This window comes from Abramis brama, assembly GCF_963993115.1.
Source record: "Abramis brama genome assembly, chromosome: 14".
NCBI classification, from domain to species: Eukaryota; Metazoa; Chordata; class Actinopteri; order Cypriniformes; family Leuciscidae; genus Abramis; species Abramis brama.
The window spans coordinates 5,951,074-5,976,090 of NC_139976.1; the positions used below are offsets into that span (position 1 = coordinate 5,951,074).

The 25,017-nt window shown below is 36.8% G+C and overlaps 1 protein-coding gene across 3 annotated transcripts in view; it reads right to left on the reverse strand.

Annotated features, from left to right (window-relative positions):
- Positions 1–4,456: 4,456 nt before the first annotated feature.
- The window catches only part of epc1a (enhancer of polycomb homolog 1 a), a 39,148-nt gene continuing 18,587 nt past the window's right edge, over positions 4,457–25,017 (reverse strand). For all 3 annotated transcript variants that reach the window (XM_084134479.1, XM_084134478.1, XM_084134480.1), the window contains exons 3-14: positions 18,821–18,966; positions 16,665–16,871; positions 14,987–15,135; positions 14,126–14,273; positions 13,396–13,554; positions 12,593–12,682; positions 9,959–10,107; positions 9,499–9,869; positions 8,200–8,306; positions 7,981–8,119; positions 7,546–7,876; positions 4,457–6,163 (exon numbers count right to left, since the gene is read on the reverse strand). In XM_084134479.1, coding sequence (XP_083990605.1) covers positions 6,091–6,163; positions 7,546–7,876; positions 7,981–8,119; positions 8,200–8,306; positions 9,499–9,869; positions 9,959–10,107; positions 12,593–12,682; positions 13,396–13,554; positions 14,126–14,273; positions 14,987–15,135; positions 16,665–16,871; positions 18,821–18,966 — 2,069 coding nt within the window. In that variant the 3' untranslated portion in view covers positions 4,457–6,090. The remainder of the gene's footprint in view (positions 6,164–7,545; positions 7,877–7,980; positions 8,120–8,199; positions 8,307–9,498; positions 9,870–9,958; positions 10,108–12,592; positions 12,683–13,395; positions 13,555–14,125; positions 14,274–14,986; positions 15,136–16,664; positions 16,872–18,820; positions 18,967–25,017) is intronic.

A 25,017-nucleotide genomic window follows, 5' to 3' on the forward strand; every position in this document is an offset into this window, starting at 1 on the left:
TCTAATCAATCATTCCACACCACAATGCCATCTGAAGATAGCAGACAAATTGGATTATGTGCCTTAGCCTGAAAACAATTAATGAATTTCACAGTATTTCTTTTTTTTTTTTTGATTTTGCATTGAGTTTTGCTTCAGAGTCTCATCTTTTTTTCTGCTCTGATCTTCACAGGGTCTTTGTTGTTGTGATGAGTCATTGTTGGCCGTGGTATTGACAAAGGCACTACAAAAATCAAACAACTTTCTCATCTACTCAGATAAAACGAGAAGACGTACTGCCCTGCATGCTTTATTAGGAGTCTCTCCGACGTTAATGAAGGACGTCTGGATGCATTTTAAAATGATGAAAAATCAAACAAATCAAACCTTGATGTTTTGCATTGGCTGTTTACATGCACCTTAATGCAATTAAGTTGGTGTTCATATATACAGAATATTGTGATTATGTTAATGCAAACAGTACTGTGGTATAACCATGGCAACGGCAGTCTTCTGTGTGAAGGGAAATCACTGCCTCTCATTTTCTCCTGGGAAATGCCAGAAAGGTCAAATCATTTTTCTCACCCTTCAATCAGCTGAAAATACTCGGCAAAAAGTGAGAATATCACAAACACACAGCGGGATTCTCCACTGTCACAAATTAATTTTAGGAAAGCTTTTACATGCACCATACACCTAGTGAGCTGCCTACATAGGGAGCATTTTAAGGCTGACACACACTCTAGTGAACAGTTAAACATTTAATTACGATGCCTTGCGTGTTTCCTTCCCGTAACGCATTGTGACAAGCTCAGTGAAAAGGTTATGAATAAACATTTTGTTAAATACTCCAAAGAACAGATAAAAATTGCTCAGTGTAATTAAAAACAGATTTATGCAAATGTATGCTTATTAGAGTACCATGCTGTTAGCTTAGCAGCATGTTATTATCAACCTGTAAACTGTAAATCAATTCAAATCAGAGCGTTTTATAAGGCAGCGAGGGTTCGGTTTTCAACTTTGATTTCTTGCAGTGTCAAGTGGTGCAAAAGCATTAACATTATCCTTGAATGCATATGAGTGTGCAGATCTCAATTATCAACTTTCCAAAGGATTTGATGTTAGATTTGACAACCCGAAATTACATGCCATTAAATTGTAGCCTATAGACTTGCTGACCTTGATGAGTCTCATTTTAGAGAGGCAAAAAACTGCTGCTTTTATTTATTTATTTATCTTTTTGAAGAAACCACCATAAAAGATTTCAAACACACACACACACCACTTTGCATCTTTGATCCGAGGCTCTTGTTGGCTCATCACGTTTTCCTCCTCGGATCAAAGCGCGCGTTGAGAGACTTGGACGGAGTCCATCGCACACAAACAGTCAATAAGCATTTCCATCACTTACTCTGCTCTCCAGAATGAAGTGCCAGAAGACACCTGAGCCTTCACGAACATTCACCTTCAAATAATCTCAACCAAGTGCGAGTTCTCGCTGGAGAGCTGCTAACGACCGTTCTGTAGTAGCTCTTCATTTACTAGGCCTATGTCATTACACTCTTAAAAATAAGGATTCTTTATTGGCATCGATGGTTTCATGAAGAACCTTTAACATCCAGAACCTTTCCATTGGACAAAAGGCTCTTTATAATGGAAAAATGTTCTTCAGATCATATTCACACTAAGAAAAAACAAGGTTCTTTGGGGAAATCCAAACTTAATGACTCTTAACTTTATGCTCAACCATAAAAAAAGCAGAAAAGGCTTTTATAGACTTGCATCGAAGGAGGAACTCCAGTTATTAGACACTAAATATCATAGAGATTTATACCAGAAAGTAACCAAACCCCTAGAAACCATTAAGAACAACCTATAGCGTCTGGGTAGATGCATTATATATTTTAACAATTTCAAAAACATTTGTTTGAGACAAACACACTTCAATGGAAGTATGTGGACACTTCAATGCAGGCAAACACACTTCAATGGTGAGAAAGAAACACATTTAACAAGGTGTTAAATGGTAATAAATAAATAAAAAAATTATATTAATAATAAATATTTTATTTAAAATATCATTTTTTTTTGTTTTATTCAAATAATTGCTTATTTTGAATGCTCATTGGCCTCTCTTATACATTTGATTAAAAACTACATTATATATTTTATTAAAATTATAAAAATATCAATTTGTATTTCATTATTATTATAAAATATTTTTTTAATAAATAATTGCTTACTTTATTTAGCATCTATGATCATTGGCCTCTCCTCATAATTTGTTAAATATATTGTGTATTTTAAAAGATATAGCTAAAATGTTTTTGTTTTTTTCCCGTAATTTATTCTAAAATATATTTTTTTATCTTCTTTGCTTATTTTAAACATGTTCACTGGCCTCTCCTCTTATATATTTTATGAAAAATGTATAAAAAACATTTTTCATTACTTTAAACATGTTCATTGAACTCACATCTTATACATTTTATTAAATACTATATTATATTCTATTAAAATATACTTTTGTTTTATTATTTTTATAGGCCAAAACATTTGTAATCTATATCTCCTGTTTGCAATAAAATACTTTTAGAGTGCAGACCTTTTTTGCATTTTTGTACTGCACCGTAAAAAATTATTGTTGGTTTAACTTAAAAAAGAAAGTAACCTGGTTGCCTTAAAATTTTAAGTTCATCGAAATTAAAAAATTGAGTTGATACAATGAAGAAGATTGGTTTAATCAACAGAAACTCAAAAAATTATGTTATCTGAACCACATAAATTATCTAAGTTGATTTGATAAAAGAAAAAATGCTGTGATTAAATCATATAGGTCTCTGCACCTAATTAGCTGGGAGAGTGCGGTGAGCGTTCTTTTGATTATTTTTATAATAAAATAGTTTGTTTTATAAAATAATTGCTTATTTAAAACATGTTGATTGGCCTCTCCTCTTATACATTTTATTAAATATAATTTATTAAAATATATAAATGTTCATTGCATTATTTTTATTAATGTTTAAATAAAATCTATGCTTAAATGTTCATTGGCCTCTCCTCTTTAAATCTCACTGAATAAAAAAAATAATTAATAGAATTACCAAAAATATATACAGCGTGATGCAGTCACACTTACTGAGCTGTTCTGAGACCACAGACTGAATATTTCCATGCTATGATTGACCATATCAGAACCATTTCCGGACCCAGAACAACATTCCTCCGTCTCGCTCACTCTTTCATCTGACATCCAAACAGAATAACCATGCACATTATCATATGAAAAATCAAAGCTACAGTATTATTAAAGAAACTCAACCTAAAACACTCAATTGATTTTTAAATATGTTTCTATGGTAACGGGCGAGTTTAGTATTCTCAACTGTGGTCGATAAAAACAATATTTGGCTTCCTGGCACACAGAGAGGTGATTTGGCATTCATACTGAAATTCAGCCAGCTCGATCTCTGAAGAAAAAAGAGCAAAAAAAAAAAAAAGCTTGTGCAAGGGATGCAAAAACAGATTAATGAGAAAACAGAAAATAGTCTCAGAAACTGATAGATTGCAATGTGTGCAATATTATATTTTCTTCACAAGATGAAAATCAATCTCCTACTGCTTTCATGCGATGACTCCACATTTTGGACATTCAATCAAGATTCAAGACTCATTTAAAAGAAGACCGTCCTCCATTTCTCTTCTCTTGCCCCAAGGCCTGTAGAATAATCAATTCAGTTCATAACCCATTTTATGGTGCATTTCACATGATGTTCAACGAGAAAATGTAGAATGGGACTGCGTTTTATTCATAAGGAATAATAATAAAAAAATAAGACAAATAGGACCAGAAACTGGAACCAGTAACATGCATTACCGAAGAAAATGTACATCTTTGTGTTGACTTTAACTGCCATGAAAGATGGTCAGAAGCAAAGGGAAACTAAACGTGTAATTGCATTCAAGTTGATGTGCCATGCCATTTGCCACGTACACTCCTCCTCATGCACTGGGATCTGGTCTTTTCCGGTCCGAACTTTACAGATTGCACTCTTTATGGTGGCATGCTGTGCAACAAACTTTTTCCCCCTGATATCTTCATCAATTGGCAACATTTTTTTGTAATGCTGCAAGTGTTTAAATTAGAATGTTAAATTAATAAAAATGGGGATAATTCTGTTAAATGTTAAAGGGGATAGTTCACCCCAAAATTAAAATTGTCATTAATTCCTCACTCTCGTGTCATTCCAAATCTGTAAGACTTCCATTGTTGAAAAGGGTTCAAATATGCAGAAGATGCTGGAAAACCAAAGAATGAGGAGGATTTTTCTGAAGAACAGTGGGAGGACTCCTCAGGACAAATATGAGACTTATAAACACAGTCGTCGATCATCCAGGTCATGACACAAAGTATTGAGAATCAATCACTATTGTCCATCCATCCATCCATCCACACAATAAAAAGACAACTCGTTAGTTCACATATAACCTGGGCTTTATTGTCTGATTCATGTTTGAATTGTCACATATCTTTTCTTTTTTTTTTCACTTATTCAATAATATTTTTTCTTTTTAATATTTTCCATATTTTCTCATTTTTTGCCTCCATCCAGATCAGACTAGAAACCCCTGGAGGAGGATGATTCAGTTCAGCCAGTGGACTGGGCATCGGAGATCCGAGCTCCGGACAAGTGTGTACCGCAGGCACTGCGGCCTTGACCCGGAGCATCCTCTTCACGGAAGAGACTGAGCAGGACGTTCCCAAAGGAAGGCACAACCTTTAACTTGTGGTTTTTGTCAGGCCTTGAAGTAGTCCAGAGTCTGCAGGATTAATGCGTTTAGAGAAGGCCAAGGAGATGACGTTTCGTTTGGCATCCACCTCTTTCGCTCCTTCTTGGTCTTGCGTCATAAACCGGAATGATGACTCGGATGCAGCCGCGCTGGACGCTCATCGGCCGCTGCGCGTGACGTTTAGCAACAAAGAATGAAGTCTTCCATTAAAGAAGCGCAAAAGACGCTTCGCCACAAGAAAACGACAAAAAAAAACAAAACAATGCAAAACAAGATACAAAAATAACTCTGTTGTACAAAGAAATAAAAACGGGGACAAACCAAACAGTTTCCATCGTATGAAAAAGGAACTGAATTTATACAAAAAGCAGCAATAAATCAACTAAAAAAAACAATTCGAAACAATAGTGCTTAGTTGACCCGGAAGCCTTGGAAGCTCCCAAAGTGAAGACTTCATCCCTTGTTTGTCTTTTTGTTATTATTTGGGATGATAAAAATGGAAGATTTCTATAACCACCCCCCAAAAATTTGAATTGCCCTCCCAATAAACCCTGAACCTAAAGGGCGTCAATCCCCCACATGTCCCATCCCTTGCAGAAGAAGAGGGGAAAATTATAAAAAAATAATAATAAAAACGATACGGGGGGAAAAATGGCATGACACCATTAACGTTCAATCCGATTCACAGTGTGAACCAGTCGAAATGTGAAAACGGGGAAATTCGGGAATTGACAGCTACCTAAACACTCACAACACCGCAGGAAACAACTGAGGGGCACAGTGTACGAAAAAACTAAAGAAAATAACGAACATAAAGAACAAATAATTGTAAACACGGCACAATAAATAGGTAGAACAGCAGGTTTCCTCACCATGCACGATTATTCACACACTCACTTTTACCTGACCTCACGGTTCACTCACACACTTCCCCCTCATTCGCTTTTTTCTCTTTTTGATTCCCCAAGTGCAAAACATCACAACTCAACAGTTCTGTATTCAAGTAGCGTATATACAAGGGTGGTGGTGGTGGTGGGCTTCTACAAATATGTAGTTCTGTACATTGAATATTAGCCATATTCTTAATTTACACATCTCTTTTCTTAACAGAAACAGCATATGTTCAAAACTAAAAAAGGGGGTGAAAACAAAGAAAAACAAGAGACGAAATTGTGTCACGTTCAGACAGTTGTTGTGGAAACCCGCTGTCCTTTTGCTTCCCCAAACCCAATTGGTGCACAGCACCAGAAGACTGGACTGGGCAGAAAAAAAAAAGAAAAGAAAAGAAAAGAAAAAAGAACGCCATCCAGGCAACAGTCACTACGTCACCTCCATGGCCACTGTGTTCTCTGCTATACTGTTGAGGGACTGCTTTTCCTGCTCGTGATTCTCCCTGTAAACAAACAGGAGACGGATCAATAACCTGGCAAGCGATCAAATAAACCTGACTAATGTACTTGCTTAACGCGACATTTCCAACATCGCGCATTTGCGCCCATGTAAATATGAGAAAGCAGAAAAGCAAGAAGAGTTTAGATTTTGCAAAACAATGACCTTTTCAAATGTTAAAAAAATTAAATAAAAAAATTTGTGTGACCAATAAGGGATCTAAACAAATGTCTCTTTTTCCAGAGGTCACATTTTGCGGCCGCAGACGTCATCAAGGATGTCTCGTTTCAGAAAAATAACCATTATAAAATTGAGTGTTATTCCTTGTGAAGTGTACAGAACATTGTTGTAATTTCTTAATGACTTTGGGACGAAATGGTTATTTTACTGAAATGAGGCAGCCTCTGTGTGCGGCCGACAAGGGCTTCGAGATGAGACACAGATGAGAGTTCACTCGGCAGCCATGTTGGCAGTTTCCCTGGAGTACAGCTCCATTAAATCTGCTAAAATAGGGAAATTTAACTATATATCTGATTCTTTAGTTCAACTTTCAAGAGTTAAGAAAAAAACAAAAAGGCTGCCATATTGAGCATTGCAATTTCTCCCATTCATTGTGGACAGACAAGTAGGTTTACCATTTATGAATGCATTTTTTATTTATAGTTTATTCAAATTTAAAGACAAAAGAGTGACGTCATATTTTGATGTGAAGTCCAAAGCAAATTTTCATGCTTTAAGTCAAGGTGTGACTGCACCTGGGTTGCTACTGTTATAAAAACAAATATTTGCAATACAAAAAGCTATATTGAAAAAAGAAATGCTGGACTGTCACTGTTTGGTGAAATTGACAAAAATGGCAAAACACAAATGCTGGATTATTAATAATAAACAAATATTTGCAGAAAAATGCTGGATTGTTACTGTTATAAAGACAAATAAACAGATGGATTGTTACAATTGGCTGAATATAGCAAAAATAAATATCAGCAAACAAAATTACATAAAACAATGAAAAGATGCTGGATTTGATATAGTAAAAAAATAGTGTCTCGCAATAGTGAGTTAATATTTTTTATATTAAATATTTATATAGTAATTTTTAAAATTTTCCTCAGAATAGCAGGTCATTAACTTACAATTGCGAGAATGTCAGAACTTTTTTTCAGAATTTGACTTTATACCTCAATTGCAAGTTGATATCTCGCAATTGCACTATTTCTTAGAACTGAGAGTTTATATTTTTATATTTTGTATTTTTTTTTATTCCATGGCAGAAACAAGCTTCCATTGGGATTGTGTTTGCTAAATATAGTGTGCAAATTATTTTTTTAAAATTAAAAAAATATCTGCAAAAAGAAAAGAAATTGAATGCATGTAATTCTTTACCCAGTGTTGACTTTGGGGAGCTGACAGTTGCTGGCGGCGGCGAGCTTCAAGGCAGCGGGTGGCACGTTGCTGAGACTTCTGGGAAGGTGTCGGGCATTCAGACTGGCGATAGAGGGCGCGGTGACGCTAAGACGTAGGTTGTTGCCGATCAGGACCTGAGAGGTGGAGTTGGCTGTGTTGTTGCCTATAGGGTTATGGACCGTGTGGGCGGTGCTTGTGTTAGAGTTGCTAGTGGAGGAAAGGAAGGTGGGCGGCGCAGCGGTCGATGTTGGTTGGCTAGTGAGGACAGAAGCAGAGGACGTGGCGGAGACGCTCAACCCCTTGTAAACGCCTGTCAAAGAGAAAATTATTAATTATACAAATGTGTAAATTTATAATGTATTTCAGGATGAGTAAATGCAAATGAAAAAGTTTAAGCTCGTCCAAAACACAAACCTGAAGCTTGGACGACACCGTTGACTCCGCCTCCCATGCCGTCCTCTTTAACCTTTAGGGTCAAAAGCTGGTCAGAGGTCATGAGTGCAGAGGCGGCAAACTGGGCGCTGACTGAGTCCAACGTCTTGGACACGAGAGACTGAGGGCACACCGGCAGATTGTTATATAAAGCATCACACTTTCAGACGTGAGTGACACTTGTGTCTCTGCGTTACACACCTGACTGGAGCCTGTGTCATTGGCCTGTTGTTGTATCTGCTCCAGCTGCTGTTTCTGCATAAGGGCCAGCTGTTCTTGATGCTGCTGATATTGCTCAGCTGTGAACGCTGGAACACACACACACACGTAAATATTAGACATCTGACATACAGAACCGAAATTCCACAGCATTTCTTGTTGAATGAAAGAGACTAGAAATATTATGAAAAACACAATGTTATTTGCAACACAGGTGTTGTGTTAGTTAGAGTTATGATGTTATTCGTAAAATAGTTTTATACACAGAAATGCTGTCTAAGAGGTGGTGAAAGTCATTATATTTTGATGAAATAATACAAAGAAAAACATTTGTTTAGAATAAATGTGAACTGATGAATTATGCAAATACTATAATAGACTAGAAACAAAAGTTTGACCAATCAATATATTCTCATAATAATGCAAAAGACTGTTTTAAAAGAATATTCTTCCTTGTTTAGGTACTAATACAAATTTTTTTTTTCCAACAAATAGAGGAAAACAAGTGAGCTGCAACCATGTCATTATTAAAAAACAGAGCTGATCACTGGAGCATTACACAGATATGAAACAGGAGAATAGACTACATATGCAAACGCTGTGCTCTCGCCATCATCTGAAAGAGTTTCATTTAATGCTGGACGCATTTAATGAGGTTTTATGAAAAGATGCAGCTGTGCTTCTGATGAACAGTTGCTTCTGGTTTATTGGTTTTCTTCTGACAATGAAGAGCGAACTGTCAACTGATTTGTCCTCATTTAAATATTTTGTAATAAAAAATAATTGTCATTGCTCAAGTGTTGGCAGACATTTATAGACCAGTTGCATTTAATAATAATAAAATTATTTATATAATATTTGGTTCTGTAAAAGGCTCATAAATGTTTGCTTTTTTAGTCAAATTTAGAGGAAACTACTAAAACACTGATAATGTTTGCCGGTGCCCAATTTGAGCTAATGCAATATATGATAAAAGCTAACAATTTATTGTAGCAAAAATGTACACACAAGATAATATATACATATATACACATTCATGCATACACACATTATAAAAATAAGTTTTGCATATCCCTGCTGAAAAGGGCACTGCCACTGAAGGGCCCAAAATAACATTCCCATGCATCGCTGCAGCAAACACTGAGCTTTCTCAATTATAATAACCGTCAATCATGCAGAGTTTATTTCCAGTTTTCATTGACGACGATGAATTAAACATGAGCAAACAAACAGTTCCAGCACTTTGCATGCACACTAGTGTTTGAGTTTGAGTGCACTCACCGACTGCAGGTGGTCCCATGCCCGCTGTCCTGCCCAGTGTACTGCCACCCGGCCCTGCGCCGCCCCTGACCAAACCCCTGAACGGTTTCCGGGACAGTGCATCCCCTGCGCCTGATTGGCTGGTTAGTGTCCGTGGTTTAAAGTGCCTCCAGCGGCACGATTTGATGTTTCGGAGGATTTGCCTCAGGTCTGAATACGAAGTCTGAGAGGAAGAGGGTGAGGATTGTGATAAAGAGGATGTGTTGGTTGAGGTAACAGTCTGGGAAGTGGTTTCTGTATGGAGAGGAGAAGCAGGTAAAGAGAAGTCCGGCTCTGAGTCCAGACTTTGGAATAATCCGTTCAAATCCGAATAGGCCCGATCCAGAAGAAACCTGAGGAACAGATTAAATCCGATTAAGAAAACACGAAATACAATTCAAGTCGTCCGAATGAGACCGAAAGACATATGGACTTGACTCACCTGCCGCCCCGTCCCAGCCGTCGCCGTGCCAACCCGACACAGCGGCGGGGAATGGTGAGACTGGTGAGGGAGTATCGGAACCGCGGGTCACATGACGCTCCCTCTGTTTCCCCAGACCAGGGCCAGTCACCGCTCTGATCCAAACGGGCCTGCAAGAACAACAGAAACCAAAACGAGAATGAACGTGACCTTCAAAACAGAGGGAAAAGGGTTAAACGAAGCAGTAAAGGAAATAAAATACTAGGGATGCAGCGATACCATTTTTTCAGAACCGGTCCAATACCAGCGCAGTTTTTTTTAATTTTTTAAATCAAGTAGAATTTCTATAACTCTTGTGTGTTGAACTGATAATCACTATTTTGTGTGTTAAACACAATCTACTAAACACAGACAACTTCATTATAAAGAAAAACAACAAATCCAAAAAAATACATGAATATAATCTTTGACAAAAATGCTATTATAAACTAGATTAGTGGATAACTCAGCAGTAAAATTTACTCTAGAAATCTAAAATCACGAGTGCACAATAATTTAATAGAATCTGAACATTTAGTAAAAAAAAACAACAAAAAAAAACATTTAGTGGGGAACAAATAAGAGACAATGGGTCTCATTCATGAAACACGAGCATAACGAATGTTTGTGTAAATCGTGTGTAAAGTGGTTCTGGCGTAAATTTTCGGATTCATTAAAATGTTCGTATTTTCCAAATGTTAGTTGGTACGAAAGAAATCTACACCTGCTGACACAAGTCCGCAAGTCTTTTTTTAATTTTATTTTTATATTCAAGCTGTTTATTCTTTTTTTTTTTTTTACAAGTCCGCAAGTCACAAGTGTTGCAGTCAAGCTTCATGTTGAACCATTTTCTTTTCACTTCTGGGACTGTTCGATTAACAGATGAAACTCCATTAACTGCATCTGTAATATGCTACCAAGCATTTTTACCTAAAGCATTTAGGTAAAAGCATTATTACCTAAAAAATCCTTTTTTTTAGGACCTGATACGCCACTTGAAAATAAAATGTGGCGTTTTGAATGAACTTCTGATAATAAAACTTCAATTTCTGCATCTGAGAAATTTCTCTTCTTCATTCGCTTTTGAGAAGACATGTTGAAATCCTTCGTTTCGTGTCATAATATGATGCCCATATATAGTTGTCAGTCGGTTTTAATGGGCGGAATTTATGGTAATTGAGAATGAACGTGCACGCGCGTCTCATTTACAACTGATTGGAATTCATTAACACACACACACACACATTTCACTATCACATCTGACGTTTACGAAAGTATTTGTGAAACAGGAGAAGAATTTTAGGGAATGTCTTTTTACACGCAAATCACTCACATATTTACTCGTATATTTATGAATGTTTCATGAATGAGACCCATTAGTGTAGCACTAAATCTGGTCAAACGTTACACATTGCTCTTTGCATTGTTGTAAAATACATGAATGAAAAACAAGATTAAAAAAAAATGTGGCAGCAAGATATGATAGATAGGACAGAACAAGAAAGGCTATTAATAAACTTCCATTGCACAAAAGTATTATGATATGAAAGGCTCCAATACAGAGCGGCACAAAGCGCTCATGTGTGCAGAATGATGCGCTTGAAGCAACATGGAGTCACAGCGCGCAACGCTTCGAGTCCGCATTGAAAAGTTCAAAGCACTAAGGAAAGACATATTGATGCGTAGTGTATTATACAGTCTCTATCTATGCAATAGTTTATTCAGCCTTTTCTTTAACAGTTTTAAATTTCAGTTACTGTGCGCGTGAAGAACAATTATAGTGCGCTCTACTCCCGTGTGATCTAACAAGACACCCGGTAGAAAGTAACATGATTTAAGGTATAGCAATACAGTCATTTTATGCAAAACAATAGACCTTTATCTACAGATCAAGTATAATAATAGTAACATTGAATCATCTTGGAGAGAGTTTCGTCATGTTGACTGTCGTAACCGAACGCGACGCGCTGTTTGAATGCTGAATGGAGAATCACTGACAGCCACAGCGGAGGGAAGAGTTCACATGAACTTGAATTTAACGACTTAAATATTAATTTCTACCTCACATTATACTATAGAATGGCTTCTGAACACTTATAATATAGTGCATGAAAACTTTATGGTGCTCTATAATGTTTTTGTGCCTTTTGTGGGGCTTAATGACATAATAGTATACGCACAATATCAGATTTGGATCGGCCTCGTCTGACCGATACCCGATCCGGCAAAGAATGGCAGTATCGGAGACGATACCGATACTGACTATCGGATCAGCGCATCCCTATAAAATACAGGGAATAAAGGATTGTGACTTGGTCAAAGTATTGTGAACTTACTCGTCAACCATAAAAATGATTTACAAACGGAAGTCTTAAAGGTACAGCAGCAAAAACAGCCTGTGTCAGTAATGCCTAGGGAGCCACCAATGTTGTTAAAGGGATCATCTATGTGAAGGGATTATCGCATTCTTGTTTGTTAACTTAGCAACTTTAGTGTTTACTTGGCTATAATGCACATCAGGATACACTGAGGTGTAGAACAATAGTGGAGAGGAAAGAGGTGTGGAACAGAGGAAGTGCAAGGTATGAGATTTGAGGTCAAGTGCTCGACACCTACAGCGTTATACACACATCCTGCTTTCCGCCTGAAGGCAAACACTCCATCGGGCTCGTTCTCTTCCTCGGCCTCTGACGACCCAGAATGTATCTGCACAACAGGAACAGGATGTCTTTTATGCATCGATTGCATAAAAAATTAAGTCCAAAGTTTACAAACCAACACAATTAATTTAAATGTAAAGTGACAACCAGTGGCACGGGTACTTTACCGTTCAAAAGTTTGGGGTCGCTAAGGGTTTTCTTTAAAGAAATGAATACTTTTATTCAGCAAGAAGGTCAAAGGTCAAGATATTTACAGTAAAAACATTTATAATGTAACAAAAGATTGATTTCAAAATAATCATGTTCCTTTGAACTTTCTATTCATCAAAGAATCCTAAAAAAAAGGTATGTTTTCCACAAAAATATTAAGCAAAGTTCTCAACATTGATAATTAGAACTGTTTCAAATCAGCATATTAGAACGATTTCTGAGGGATCATGTGACACTGAAGACTGGAGTAATGATGCTGAAAATTCACATTGCATCACAGGAATAAAATTACATTTGAAAATATATTAAAATAGAAAAGTTATTTTAAAGTGCAATATTTCACACTATTACCGTTTTACTGTATTTTTGATCAAATAAATTAAGTCTTGATGAGCTTGAGAGATTAAAAAAAAAAAAAAAAAAAAAAACAGACCCAAACTTTTGAACAGTACTGTAGTTCTGCCCCCAAATGATGCCATTGATTACAGTAATTCAAAACTTCACCTTTAAACTGTGATACATCTAGTCAAGCAAATTCCCTGTGTGTACCTGTGAAAAGGGCTCGTCATCAGAGCTGGGGAAGTCGTACTGGTTGAGGTCTTTGGGGTTAAACAGGGAGGGACCAGAATGCAATGGGGTGGAAAGAGGAAGGATTTTGGGTTTCTTCTCGTACTTCCTCTTTGTTCTGACCACCTCTGTCTTTTCAGGCTGAAAGAAAGAGAGATACGGCGCATGTAAGTACATGTATTTCCAGAATACAAGTCAGGTGAACCCAAGGTTATCTGTATAGTGCATTTCCCACAAGCTGGTAGTTTCAGTAGTTTAGGCTTTACGTTTATAATAAATGTTTAAAATTAATGCAAATTAATTTGACATTTTCATTCCTGTTCTGAATAAATCAAATCAAATCAAATCAAGTATATTTGTATAGCGCTTTTCACAATACAGATTGTATCAAAGCAGCTTCACAGTATTAAATTAAAATAAAATAATACAACAAGGTTTGTTTCTAGTGGAATTTATTGATTGATAAAATTAAATTAAATATCCCCAACTGAGCAAGCCAAAGGCTTGAATACTGTTAAATTTAAAGCATTTGTTGTGGAGGGGAACAAACATGCATTTATAATGTCAATAATAAATAAATGTTAATAACGAATAAATATTTAGTTTCATCGATATTTTACACCATGTCTGAATATAATAATAAAATGTGACTGTTTTTTTCTCTCTCTCAACAATGCAGTTTTGACCCAGTGTGAAGACATGATGTACCCACCTTGGTCTTGTAGTCTTTGAAGTCCATGTGGTCCTGGTGGCGGTACTGACTGCTGCTGGAGAAGGGCATTATGGGAATCTTGTAAACAGGTTTTACCATAGCTAGTGCTTCTGCCATCACCTCTGAACCAAAGTCTGGCATGGTGTTCCTGAAGGGAAAGAGTGGACATTTGAAAAAAACTAATTTTCGCAACTGGTGTTTTTAAACTGTGTCTTTTTTTTAATGTTGAGAGGTATATTTACTAGGGATGTCCCGATCAAGCTTTTTTGTGCCCCCGATCTGGATCATTGGATATCTGTCAATATCAAGTCCCAATCCAATACTTGTATTTTACTTCGTGCTTGAAGCACACTTCAAGTACATTAAAGTTATAAATCAATCCAATGTATACAGAGATGTGGCAAGGAGCTTCAAAAAAGCTAATAAAAAAGAAGCAGCTTAATCTGCCTTGATACCGATCCTTGAGATCATCTTGGGACATCCCTGATATTCATCTATGCATTACAAATTTCCCAACATATCTCAGTGATTAAAGATGACAAATGAATAATGGAGCCTGATCATGTGCCCTTTATGAACAAGCAAGGTGATGCATAATCGCTCATTTAGCCATTAAAAACAAGCCCCTTAATTAGGGTATGCAATGATGCCTAAGCCAATTAAAAATACATGACCCGTTCTCATTATGCATGAATGCACACACAATTACAGAAGCAATTAAGAAAATTCTAGAGTCAAGCAGGTTAGGCATATTAAAACGCAAAGAAAAGTTAAGCTCAATCATGTACATTCATCATAACACACACATGCACTCGACATCACTGATAACACTTTCGCAGCTCTGAGAGTTTGTCTATGTACCTCTTTTCCACAACCTCCAATGTGAGGTGAAGCAGTTCTCGTTTGCTCTTTTCTCGCTTCTTGATCATCTCCAAGATGGTGACGGCTCGACTCAGGTCCCTTCTTAATTTGAGCATCTTCTCATAAGATGCCTCGTCATTCTTACGGTTCTGGGGAGTCGTGACGGAAAAATTAGTACACTTCATATTAACAACTACTATTTAGAGGCATAAGAACACATAGAAACGGAAGTCACTGATTTATAATACTTTAACCTTTGATTTATGTCAAATTGAAGTTTCGACAATCAAAATTGTCAAAATTACTGTCGTTGATACCAATACAAATGAAATTTCACAATTCTTTACATCAATTTCAATAGCACAGAAAAATAATGGGCCCGTTTACACCTGGTCACGTCATGAATTTTTACTGATCGGAATATTTAGTCTCACTACCTTTAACGAAGATGACCGCGTTGAGCTTCAGGATCTGATGCCAAATTTTCAGTTTCATTTGTGGCAGTAATGCGAGTCTGCTTAATGACGAGAGAGTCAGCCACTCATCTGCAACGGCCAAATTTGTGGCGAATGCGATGTGTGTTACAGTACCAGCACGCTCTCACACATTTACTTTTTTACCATTTTACCAGTAAAATTCACATATGTGCCTTCAAAAGTTTGATCCAGTTTCGATTGGAATGAGTCTCAAACCACCTCATGAAGAGTTTTGAGCGATCAGATTTTACACGCATCGAACGCATGAAGTGACCAGGTGTGTAAAAGGGTGTTTAGCACAACTCCTGTTTTAAGCAATTATTCTGGTAAACAGTCAGTAATAAAATAAAGAAAGCAAAACAATAGAACAAGGACATAAATGAAAAATATGAATCAAGTAAAAAGCAGTTGGCAGTTTCAATTATTCAAGCAGTTAAAAAAACAAAGTAAAAAAAAAAACAAAGTAAAAAAATAAATAATTATGACATATATATGACATAATTAGCAGTAAAAGAATTACAAAAAAAAAAAAAATTAAAACAAGACATCTATCAACTCTTCCTGGAGATGACTAATTTATATAATACATGCACACAATTAAAAATGTCAATGCCATACTAAAAAAACTGCTATTGTCACTATGTAAGAATCTTTTTTTTCCAGTTCAGTGATGCTCAAAACTCAGTCAACAAATAATGGCAAAGTTTGGTGAGGAGAAAAGACCACACACAAGGATGATCATCAACTAAATGCCTGATTGTTTAAGGAAAACTCCTGCAAGTCGTTATGAGAAAGACTTCAAAAAGATAAAGAGCTCGCAGAGCTTTAGCTTTATAAAACAAGAACGTTTCTAAATGCATTAAATGTTTTCCACTGTCATTTAAAAAGCATGCAGTAAAATTAAGCATGATATTAAAAGGCTGTCTGGAACACTCTATTGTACTATAAAAGCATACTAAACATTTACAACAGACTCAGTCTTCAGTTCACCTCACATGGCTGTCTAGCATTGACCAGTTATTAGATGTTGTACTTACAAAACTGTGTGGACTTCAAGGAAAAAACTACAGTGACAAATACGGATCGATCAAAGTGACTGCTGTATTGAGTTGCTTTCATCTGTCCAGTCCGTTAGAGGATCAGCATTAAAGGATTGAGAATAAAACATTGATAGGGCCACAGCTCTGACTAGGACCGCTCACCTTTCTCGTCTGCATCTTCTCGGTCCTGCGTCTGAAGGCCACGTAGGGGTCACTGGTACTGGATCCGTCCCGCCTTTCCTGCTTGATAGTTGGGATGAGGGATCCATTTTTACACAGTTTCCTCTTTCTGCTCCAGTACTCAAACACCTCCCTGATCAGATCGTCATCTTCCTTCAGTAAAAGCTTCGCTTCCTGTAGGGTCACCAGCTGTGGTACAGAAAAATGTAGTTAATACTAATAAAACATTATATAAAAATACAAAGATTAAATTAATAAATATAACGACAGACCAATATAAATAAATGTACACTACAGTTCAAAAGTTTGGGGTTAGTAAGACCAAGTAAAAACAGTAATACTGTGCATTACCATTGCAATAATTGGTTTTCTATTTGAATATATTATAAGTGTAATTTATTCCTGTTATGCAAAGCTGAAATTTCAGCATCATTACTCCAGTCTTTAGTGTCACATGATGTCGATTTGCTGCTCAAGAAACATTTCTTATTATTATCAATGTTATCAACAGTTGGTTACCGACATTCCAATATCATCTTTTGTGTTCAACAGAAAAAAGAAACCCAAAGGTTTGGAACAACATAAGGGTGAGTAAATGACAAATAAAATTTTTGGGTGAACAATCCCTTTAATATTTATGAAAACCTTTCAGGATTCTTTGTTGTATAGAAAGTTCAAAAGAACAGCATTTATTTGAAATAGAAATCTTTTGTAATAATGTAAATGTCACTTGATCAATTTAATACATCTGTGCTGAACAAAAAAAAGAAATTCCGGAAAAAAGTTAAAGGGGTCCCATAATGCTCTTTTACAAAGTCACATATTTTACATTATTACAGCACCTCTCTCCCCAGTCTGTCCCGAACGCAGTGTTTAGTTCTGGTTGCGATGAAGCCCCTCCTTCCAAAATATAAAATGTGCTGTGATTGTTAGCTGGCCTAGTGTGCTGTGATTGGCAGTGCTTAGCGAGTGTTCAAGAAATGTTCCGCCCCTCCATGAATGCAAGATCTGCTCTAGTGTAAATATAAAGGATGGCGGCAATTTCAAACCAGATTCAGACCCTGACAATGTTAAAAAACAAGAGGAGCATCCAGAACGGATTTCATGCAAGGAGTTTGCCAGCACGGATTTCACAGGACGTTTCAGAGTGGTATGTTTTTCTTGTACATTATAAGTACGATGTTACCCACCATTTAATCAAGATATTTGTAAGAAAACTATGGTTTATACAAACAGTAACGATCACAAAAACATGGTTAATTTCCTAAGGGCCAGTGAACAGCCTTAGAAAAGATACTAAACAACACTATATCAACACTAATGTTGGCTAGCAGGCGAGTGTAGCAACAACATAAAACTTATAATTAGAACTGTTAATAGAAAACGCAACTTAGATTTTCCAGACAAAGTAGAAACTGCTCCATTTCAAGAGAAGCATTTGTGTGTAGCCTGCATCGTGTTTCTGGAAGCTGTTCTTTTTAAAATGACCAGCGCACAGATAAACAGAGATTATAATGTTCAGGAACAGTGTTTAAAATAAATTTTACACATTCTAAGTTTGTCAGCCTTAGGAAGGTCAAAAAAAATGAGTTGTGGAAAAAAACAGCGGCTCTTTGACATAGCAGCAGCTCATCCAGGTCTCGTCCACTTAATTATATAAATAAGGAACATTATGACTCTATAAAGCCTGGGAAAATCACGTTGTAGTGATTTAGTGACGGCCAAACGAGCCGTTCGTTGTAGTTCTTGGAAAGTGGATTCTGATAACTAAAATGTCTCCCTTTGAAGTGGACATTGAGTTTTGTAACCTTGCAGATCTTTGTTAATGCTCTACAAGCAACATTATACACTACCTAAAGTTGAAAAAAGTGAAAAAGCATAATAGGACCCCTTTAATAACACAATATATTAAGATTATCAGCATTAGCTAACAGCTGTTCGTCTTTTAAATGTTCTACTTCTATTTGGACTTCTAGTTTAAGCATTCCACACAGACATCCAGAATTCAGACAGAGAGGTTTAACAGAATCAATTCAGCTTTTAATTTAAAGTTGAGCGTCACTGTCTGAAATCCCCAAGGTTTTTATTTTTATTTTTATATGCAGTTCACATTATAAGCGGTGAATCTTTTTAATAACCTGCTGTCCGCTGCCTTTCTCTAATCTGTCAATCATCTCCTCGAACTGCAGGGCCTCCACCTCCAGCTTCTTTTTCAGCTTATTCACAAAAGCATCATCCTCCGAGTCCAAATCGTAGTCCGGCTGCTCCGTATCCAGACTGAAAGCTGTGGAGAGAGACACTGGAGGTTAAACAAGCTCAAACAAAGCTTCAGTCTCCTTTCTGATTTTAGCTTTATGTTTAAAAGTCTTTGTTCGTTTTAGGGATGCACTGAAATATCGTCAGCGGAAAATTCTCTTTTTAGTCCGAAAGAGAAAAAAAAGGCAGAAAATATAAGCCAAAGATATGCCACCCAGCCCCTCAGTGTTCGGTGATCAGGTTTCACACTCTCGCAAAGCATATTTTCATGAGCGGCTCCGCTTTTCCGCTCTATGTGTGCACCGCGCTCTCCGTTCCGCGTGTGTACGCTCCACTCATGTTCTGATCACGCTCACCGGAAAAGCAAAGTCCGCTCAAATAACGTGCCGATATGAAATTTCTCTGTAGTAGAATTCTCTCTGCAGTAGCCCTACTGTGCTGTAACATGGTATAGCCGTGCTGGGCAACGCTGCTAAAATGACGCTACCTTCTCGTTCACTGATCCACTCCCTGCCATCTGCTCAAATGCTCTGACAATAATAGTTTTCTAGAACTATACTTTATTTTGATAATCAGTCAAAAAATAAATCTGTTATCCGAGTCTGTTGCATATAACTGAATGAATTGATATTTAATATTATTTTAATATAGGGCTATGTTACTTTAAAAAAAGTGTGCTTATTTTATTTTATTGGCTTGTTTTTTAAATTCAGATTCACTAAAATTATTGCATTTAATTAAAAAGTCTAATAATAATAATAATAATAATAATAATAATAATAATAATAATAATAATAATAATAATAATAATAATACAAAGATAAGAAATTAATAATTATCTTAAAGTAATTTCCGGTTTCGTCCAAGAATTTTCATTTCGGTGCATCCCTAGTTCGTTTATGTTTTGAATGTTCCTCGGGTCTGACAATATGGCCACTTTTTTATTCTTTGAAGGTACACATCATCGGAAGCCTTTTGCACAGATAAATTGCAAGCACTAGCCAGTTTAAAAGAGCATGAGGGAACATGCGTTTAATATTCAAAGGAGCAAGATTTTGAAACAAACTGTTTTTGACCAATCCACTCAGCAAACCTATGTTACTAAGCCAGACAAAAAGGTTTAAGTACAATATCACAACTTTTACTGTACAATGCAACATTCACCGGTACGATACAATGGGGTCCATCAACTGTTTGGTTTCCGACATTCAAAATATCTTTTGTGTTCAGCAGAAGAAAAATTCAAACAGAATGATTTGAAACAACTTAAGGGCGAGTAAATGACAGAATTTTCATGTTTGAGTGAACTATCCATTTAAATAAAGCGTGAATGATCGGGAGTCGGCATTAAAATCATGAAATTGGTAGTCGTATCGGCTGAAAAAATCCTGACCGGAGCATCCCTATCTTCTGCACAACCTTTCACAGACTAATTTCTCTATATGGGCTACCAATTTGCTGCATGATAGTCTATTATTATGGTAGCATCGATTTCAGATTTACTGGCTCCTAAATAGCACACAAGACTTTGTCCAAATTAAGCTCCAGTATGGACCAGACTGTATCTGAAAAGTCAGAAAACCCAAGAGATGTCTCTTAAACACACTTCCCCATCTGAACAGTGTTCCCAGTGCCTCATCCTCACTTCCACTTTCCCTCCCCCTTCTTGTCTGGTGTGTGTGAGAGCATGCGCTCAGACACTCTTTGACAGCAGGACACCTCCTGCTCCTATTACAGACACCCCAGGGGCCGCCAAACTCACTTAAACTCAACCAGTCACTCCATCTACCCCATAACACACACACACACACACACACACACACTCAAGATAGACGAAACAGCCAAGAAATTAAGTCATGTCAGTTAAATATTAACTACCCCACACAGCGAACCTATTCAAACTAAACCAGACTAAGAGGCATCTAAGAACATGGCACACATTAAGTAGCCTATATCAACAAATCATTTACTGGGCAGTACTAAGTTACAATAAAATTAGGGCTGTCACATCTCCTCGATTAAATTAGAGTATTTGATTTAAAAAATAATCCTCGATTGCAATTTACCCGTGCCGAGTAACCGGCAAAATACCGGAAGTGGCGCATTCCACGGACGAGAATCCATGAACCGCATTATTAGACCGTTTTCTAAGGCTGCACAATGTATTAAAACCATTACATACTACAGCATAGATAATGTTATTGAGTGCTTAATTTATTTGCATGCGTGTAGGTTACGCGTGTCTCAGTTCACAGATGCTGCTCCACATGAACTTATTCACATGCGTGGAGCGCGTCTCAAACGCCATCTCTGCATATGCTGTGAGTTTAGGTTGCTTATATAACGTTCATCTGGGAACACAATGTATGCCATTTTATCAGCTTTGTAAGGTGAATCATTTATAAACCAATGGCAACACAGGAGAATACATCATTATACATTTCTAAACATGCAAACCGTTCATCACGATTTCAATAGTCTAAACCCTCGCTCTGAGTTTGCATGTTTTGATGTCCACATTTTCTTATTCAAGAAATTACAGTGGCTGTAGCATTTCTATTTTAAAGAAGTTGGCAAATATTAAAGTTAACATTTGAATTCAATATTGTTTGGCAAATATTAAACAAGGATTTGATCAACTTTAAAGTGTTGCTTGCAACATTGCATGCAAATCAGGGCAAAAATCAGAGCGAAAGTCATGTAGTGTATTCCAGCCTTGACTCATCAATAGGGCTGGGTATTGAATTCGACTTTTTAGGCACCGACCGAAATGCCTCGATACCATCGAGTATCAAAAAATGTCTTGTCGTTCGGTACCAAATTTCGAGCCAATGCAGCATGATTGGCTGTGGCAAAATAAAGGAAAAACACTAGTTTACGCCAGTTATGCCCAGAGATGTGGCTCACACGCGAGGCTGTAATGTGTAAGCGTCCCATTCCCCATAGATGTAAAAGATGTGGAAAAGATCAAAAGTGTGGCTACATTTCACCAGGCTCGATGCCAACAGCGTAAAGCAATATTTGCGACAATATAATTGCAGCCAAGACTGGCAACACAACAAATCTGATGAAGCACTTGACAGTGCACGGAATAAACGTAAGAGCAGAAAGTTGCTCCGGAAGATGAATGGAGCGTGTCACAAATGAACCTAAACTCAAAGTACAGTCTACTTGCCTCACAGACATGAGAAATGGGAATATAGATAGCTTGAAATGTCTACTTTTAAATGAACCAATTCTAATTGAAAACAAATACTCACTGATTATGTAATCAAAATGAAAGGTGCATTTCTCTCTTTAGTCACGCCACGTGTTCATGACACTGCGGAGATGACAAGTAAGCAACGTCAACATCTTTATAGCCAACACCGACTCAGAACACTGTCTCCTTGCTATTTTTTCTCCAACACATTCATAATCATTAGGCTACTTTTGCCAGTGCTTTGCAGCAAGCTTTATGTGTGAGCTTGAGCGCGAGGCATATATTCTGGCCCCCCATTAAGAGTAATTAATCTGTCAAAAAAAGTCAAACTGAAAAAATGAACCCTTTTTTTTAAGGTAATGTGTAATGTCATCTTGTTAAAACGGATTTCAATTGGTATTGAATTGGTATCCTAAAAAACTAATCGCTCAGGAATCAGTTTCGAATCAAGGTATCGGTAACCAGTGTTGGGAAAGTTCACTTTCTACATGAACTAGTTCAAAGTTCAGTTCACAAATTTTAAAATGAACTAGTTCAGTTCATAGTTCATACTTCAAAATTTTGAACTAAGTTCACAGTTCCAAAAATGGACTAGTTCATAGTTCTTTTTTTCCCATGTTGCTGCGAGATATTATTTTTCAAAATGATTGCCACAGCCCATATAGAACCACAGACAATTATTTTATCAGTTTTAACACTGAAGATATGCGTCAGATTTTTCCCATCCTCACCGACCTTGTCATAAAACTCGTTTAAATGATCACACGACGCCTTCTTGCTGCTTTTTGTTTTGATTTGTAACGTAAGTGTTGAGTCGTTCATGAACGATCCATTCATTGCATCTGTCACGTGACAAATGAACGAAAGACTCGGAAGGTAAAGTAATTATTTATGTTCCCTGTAAACGATTTTTGACTGCATTATAATAATTTCTTAATTCAGAATATGATCAAGATTGCATAGGTGGATGTGTTCTGGGAATTTGCCAGTTAATAGTATAAAAAAACAGTTAATAGTATTTAAAGCCCCTTAAATGAACGAAATGACTCGAAAAAAGATTTGTTCGTTTTGATGAACGAGATCGAACAAGAGAGTCAGTAACGTTAGACACTGGTGGCTGGTGTTGCCAGATTGGGTGTTTTTTACGCTACATATTAAGGCCGGTTTACGGTGTGTTTTAGCCGGGTTTTCGTCTGGAAGTCTCTATAGAAATCTGGCACTCTATTGAACGAAGTTAAACAGAGAGCGTGGCGTTCACAGACACCAGAATGAACGAGTTCACAGTGACGTTCATCAGGCAGTAATACAGTACGTTCAGTTCACATTCACCAAAATATGAACGAGTTCATGAACTATCGTTCAATGAACGCGTTCAGGCACAACACTGTCGGTAACTATACCCAGCCCTACTCCTCAACATTTAGTAATTCCATTGTCATGTGAACAAAAATACATTTTTTAAAATAAATGATGCAGAATACAGTTTAATAGCCAGTGAGAATATTTATGGCTGGGAAATTCTCTTAATTCATCCACCATTGATGCTCAAAAATATGCTCAGAACGGTCCATGCATGCAAATAAACACAGTTTAAAAGAAAGGGTCATTTCAGGGACATCTTAATCAGATGAGGTGAAAGCACCAAAATGTATAAGATATGGCAGATGGCACAACCTGCAATCCACAAACACTCACAAAGAACAAAAAAAACAACAATACAAAACACCTGCTGTTCAGGAATTGGCAGACAGATTTTGGTAACAAAGGCTACAATTCACTTTGATTTTCCCCATTCAAAAACTTCAATACATGTCCCTCATAACAATCCTTGCTGGTCCCACTCTAAAACACTGCTTCATTAACCCTTGAGAACCTGAAGCTAAAATAGGTGTTTCACATATTTAGATTTTTTGACTAAAATTCTAAAATAATATGCTATCTTCATGTGCAAGGTGTCATCTCTTTCAGAAGAAAAATAGCTTTCAACAAATTACATTTATTGACCATTACTGTGTGTGGTGATTTTGTAAATAGAATTTAAATAGACAAAAATAAAAAAACAAGAACGTTGCGACGTTCGTCTGTTATAGGACAACTTAGTTTGAATAAAATTAATATTTGTGTAGTGTTCAATGTTGTTATCAATAGAGATACGCGGATGGGGTATTAGTTCATCCGCAACAGCATCACAAAACTCATCATCCGCACCAACGTTTTTTGAACAGATTTCAAGGCCGCACCCGCTGATTGTTTTGCGGTCTATGGACGATGCAATGCTCTGCTGATGCGAGCCGCAAGAAAGCCGTTGTCTGTTCTAGAAAGGATGCAGCAGCAAAGATATTTAATGCTAATGTATGAGGCATAGGCCTACGCTGAGTTTCATTCATTTACGATGAGATGCGCTCTAGTTCAACTTCACAATGCAATGCAAGTGAACGCGGCGCATGTCATATTAAGGCCGGTTTACGGTGTGTTTTAGCCGGGTTTTCATTTGTAAGTCTCTATAGAAATCTGGCACTCTATTGAACGAAGTTAAACAGAGCGTGGCGTTCACAGACACCAGAATGAACGAGTTCACAGTGACATTCATCAGGCAGTAATACAGTACGTTCAGTTCACATTTTATATTGTGTTCACATTAAATATAGGAGACAATATTATTATATTGTCACCTATATTTGCTTTTTATTTATTAAATACATGCAATTGGTTGATGAAACATTTATTAAAATCAAGATACAATTTGTACAAAACGAAATTCGCTTTAAAGGCTTTCTACAAAGCAAAACTTAATGAAGTGGTAAAAATCATGTCTGACGATTTACAAAACAAAACTTCATTAAGTGGTAAAAACCATGTCTCCCGATTGCAAATGTT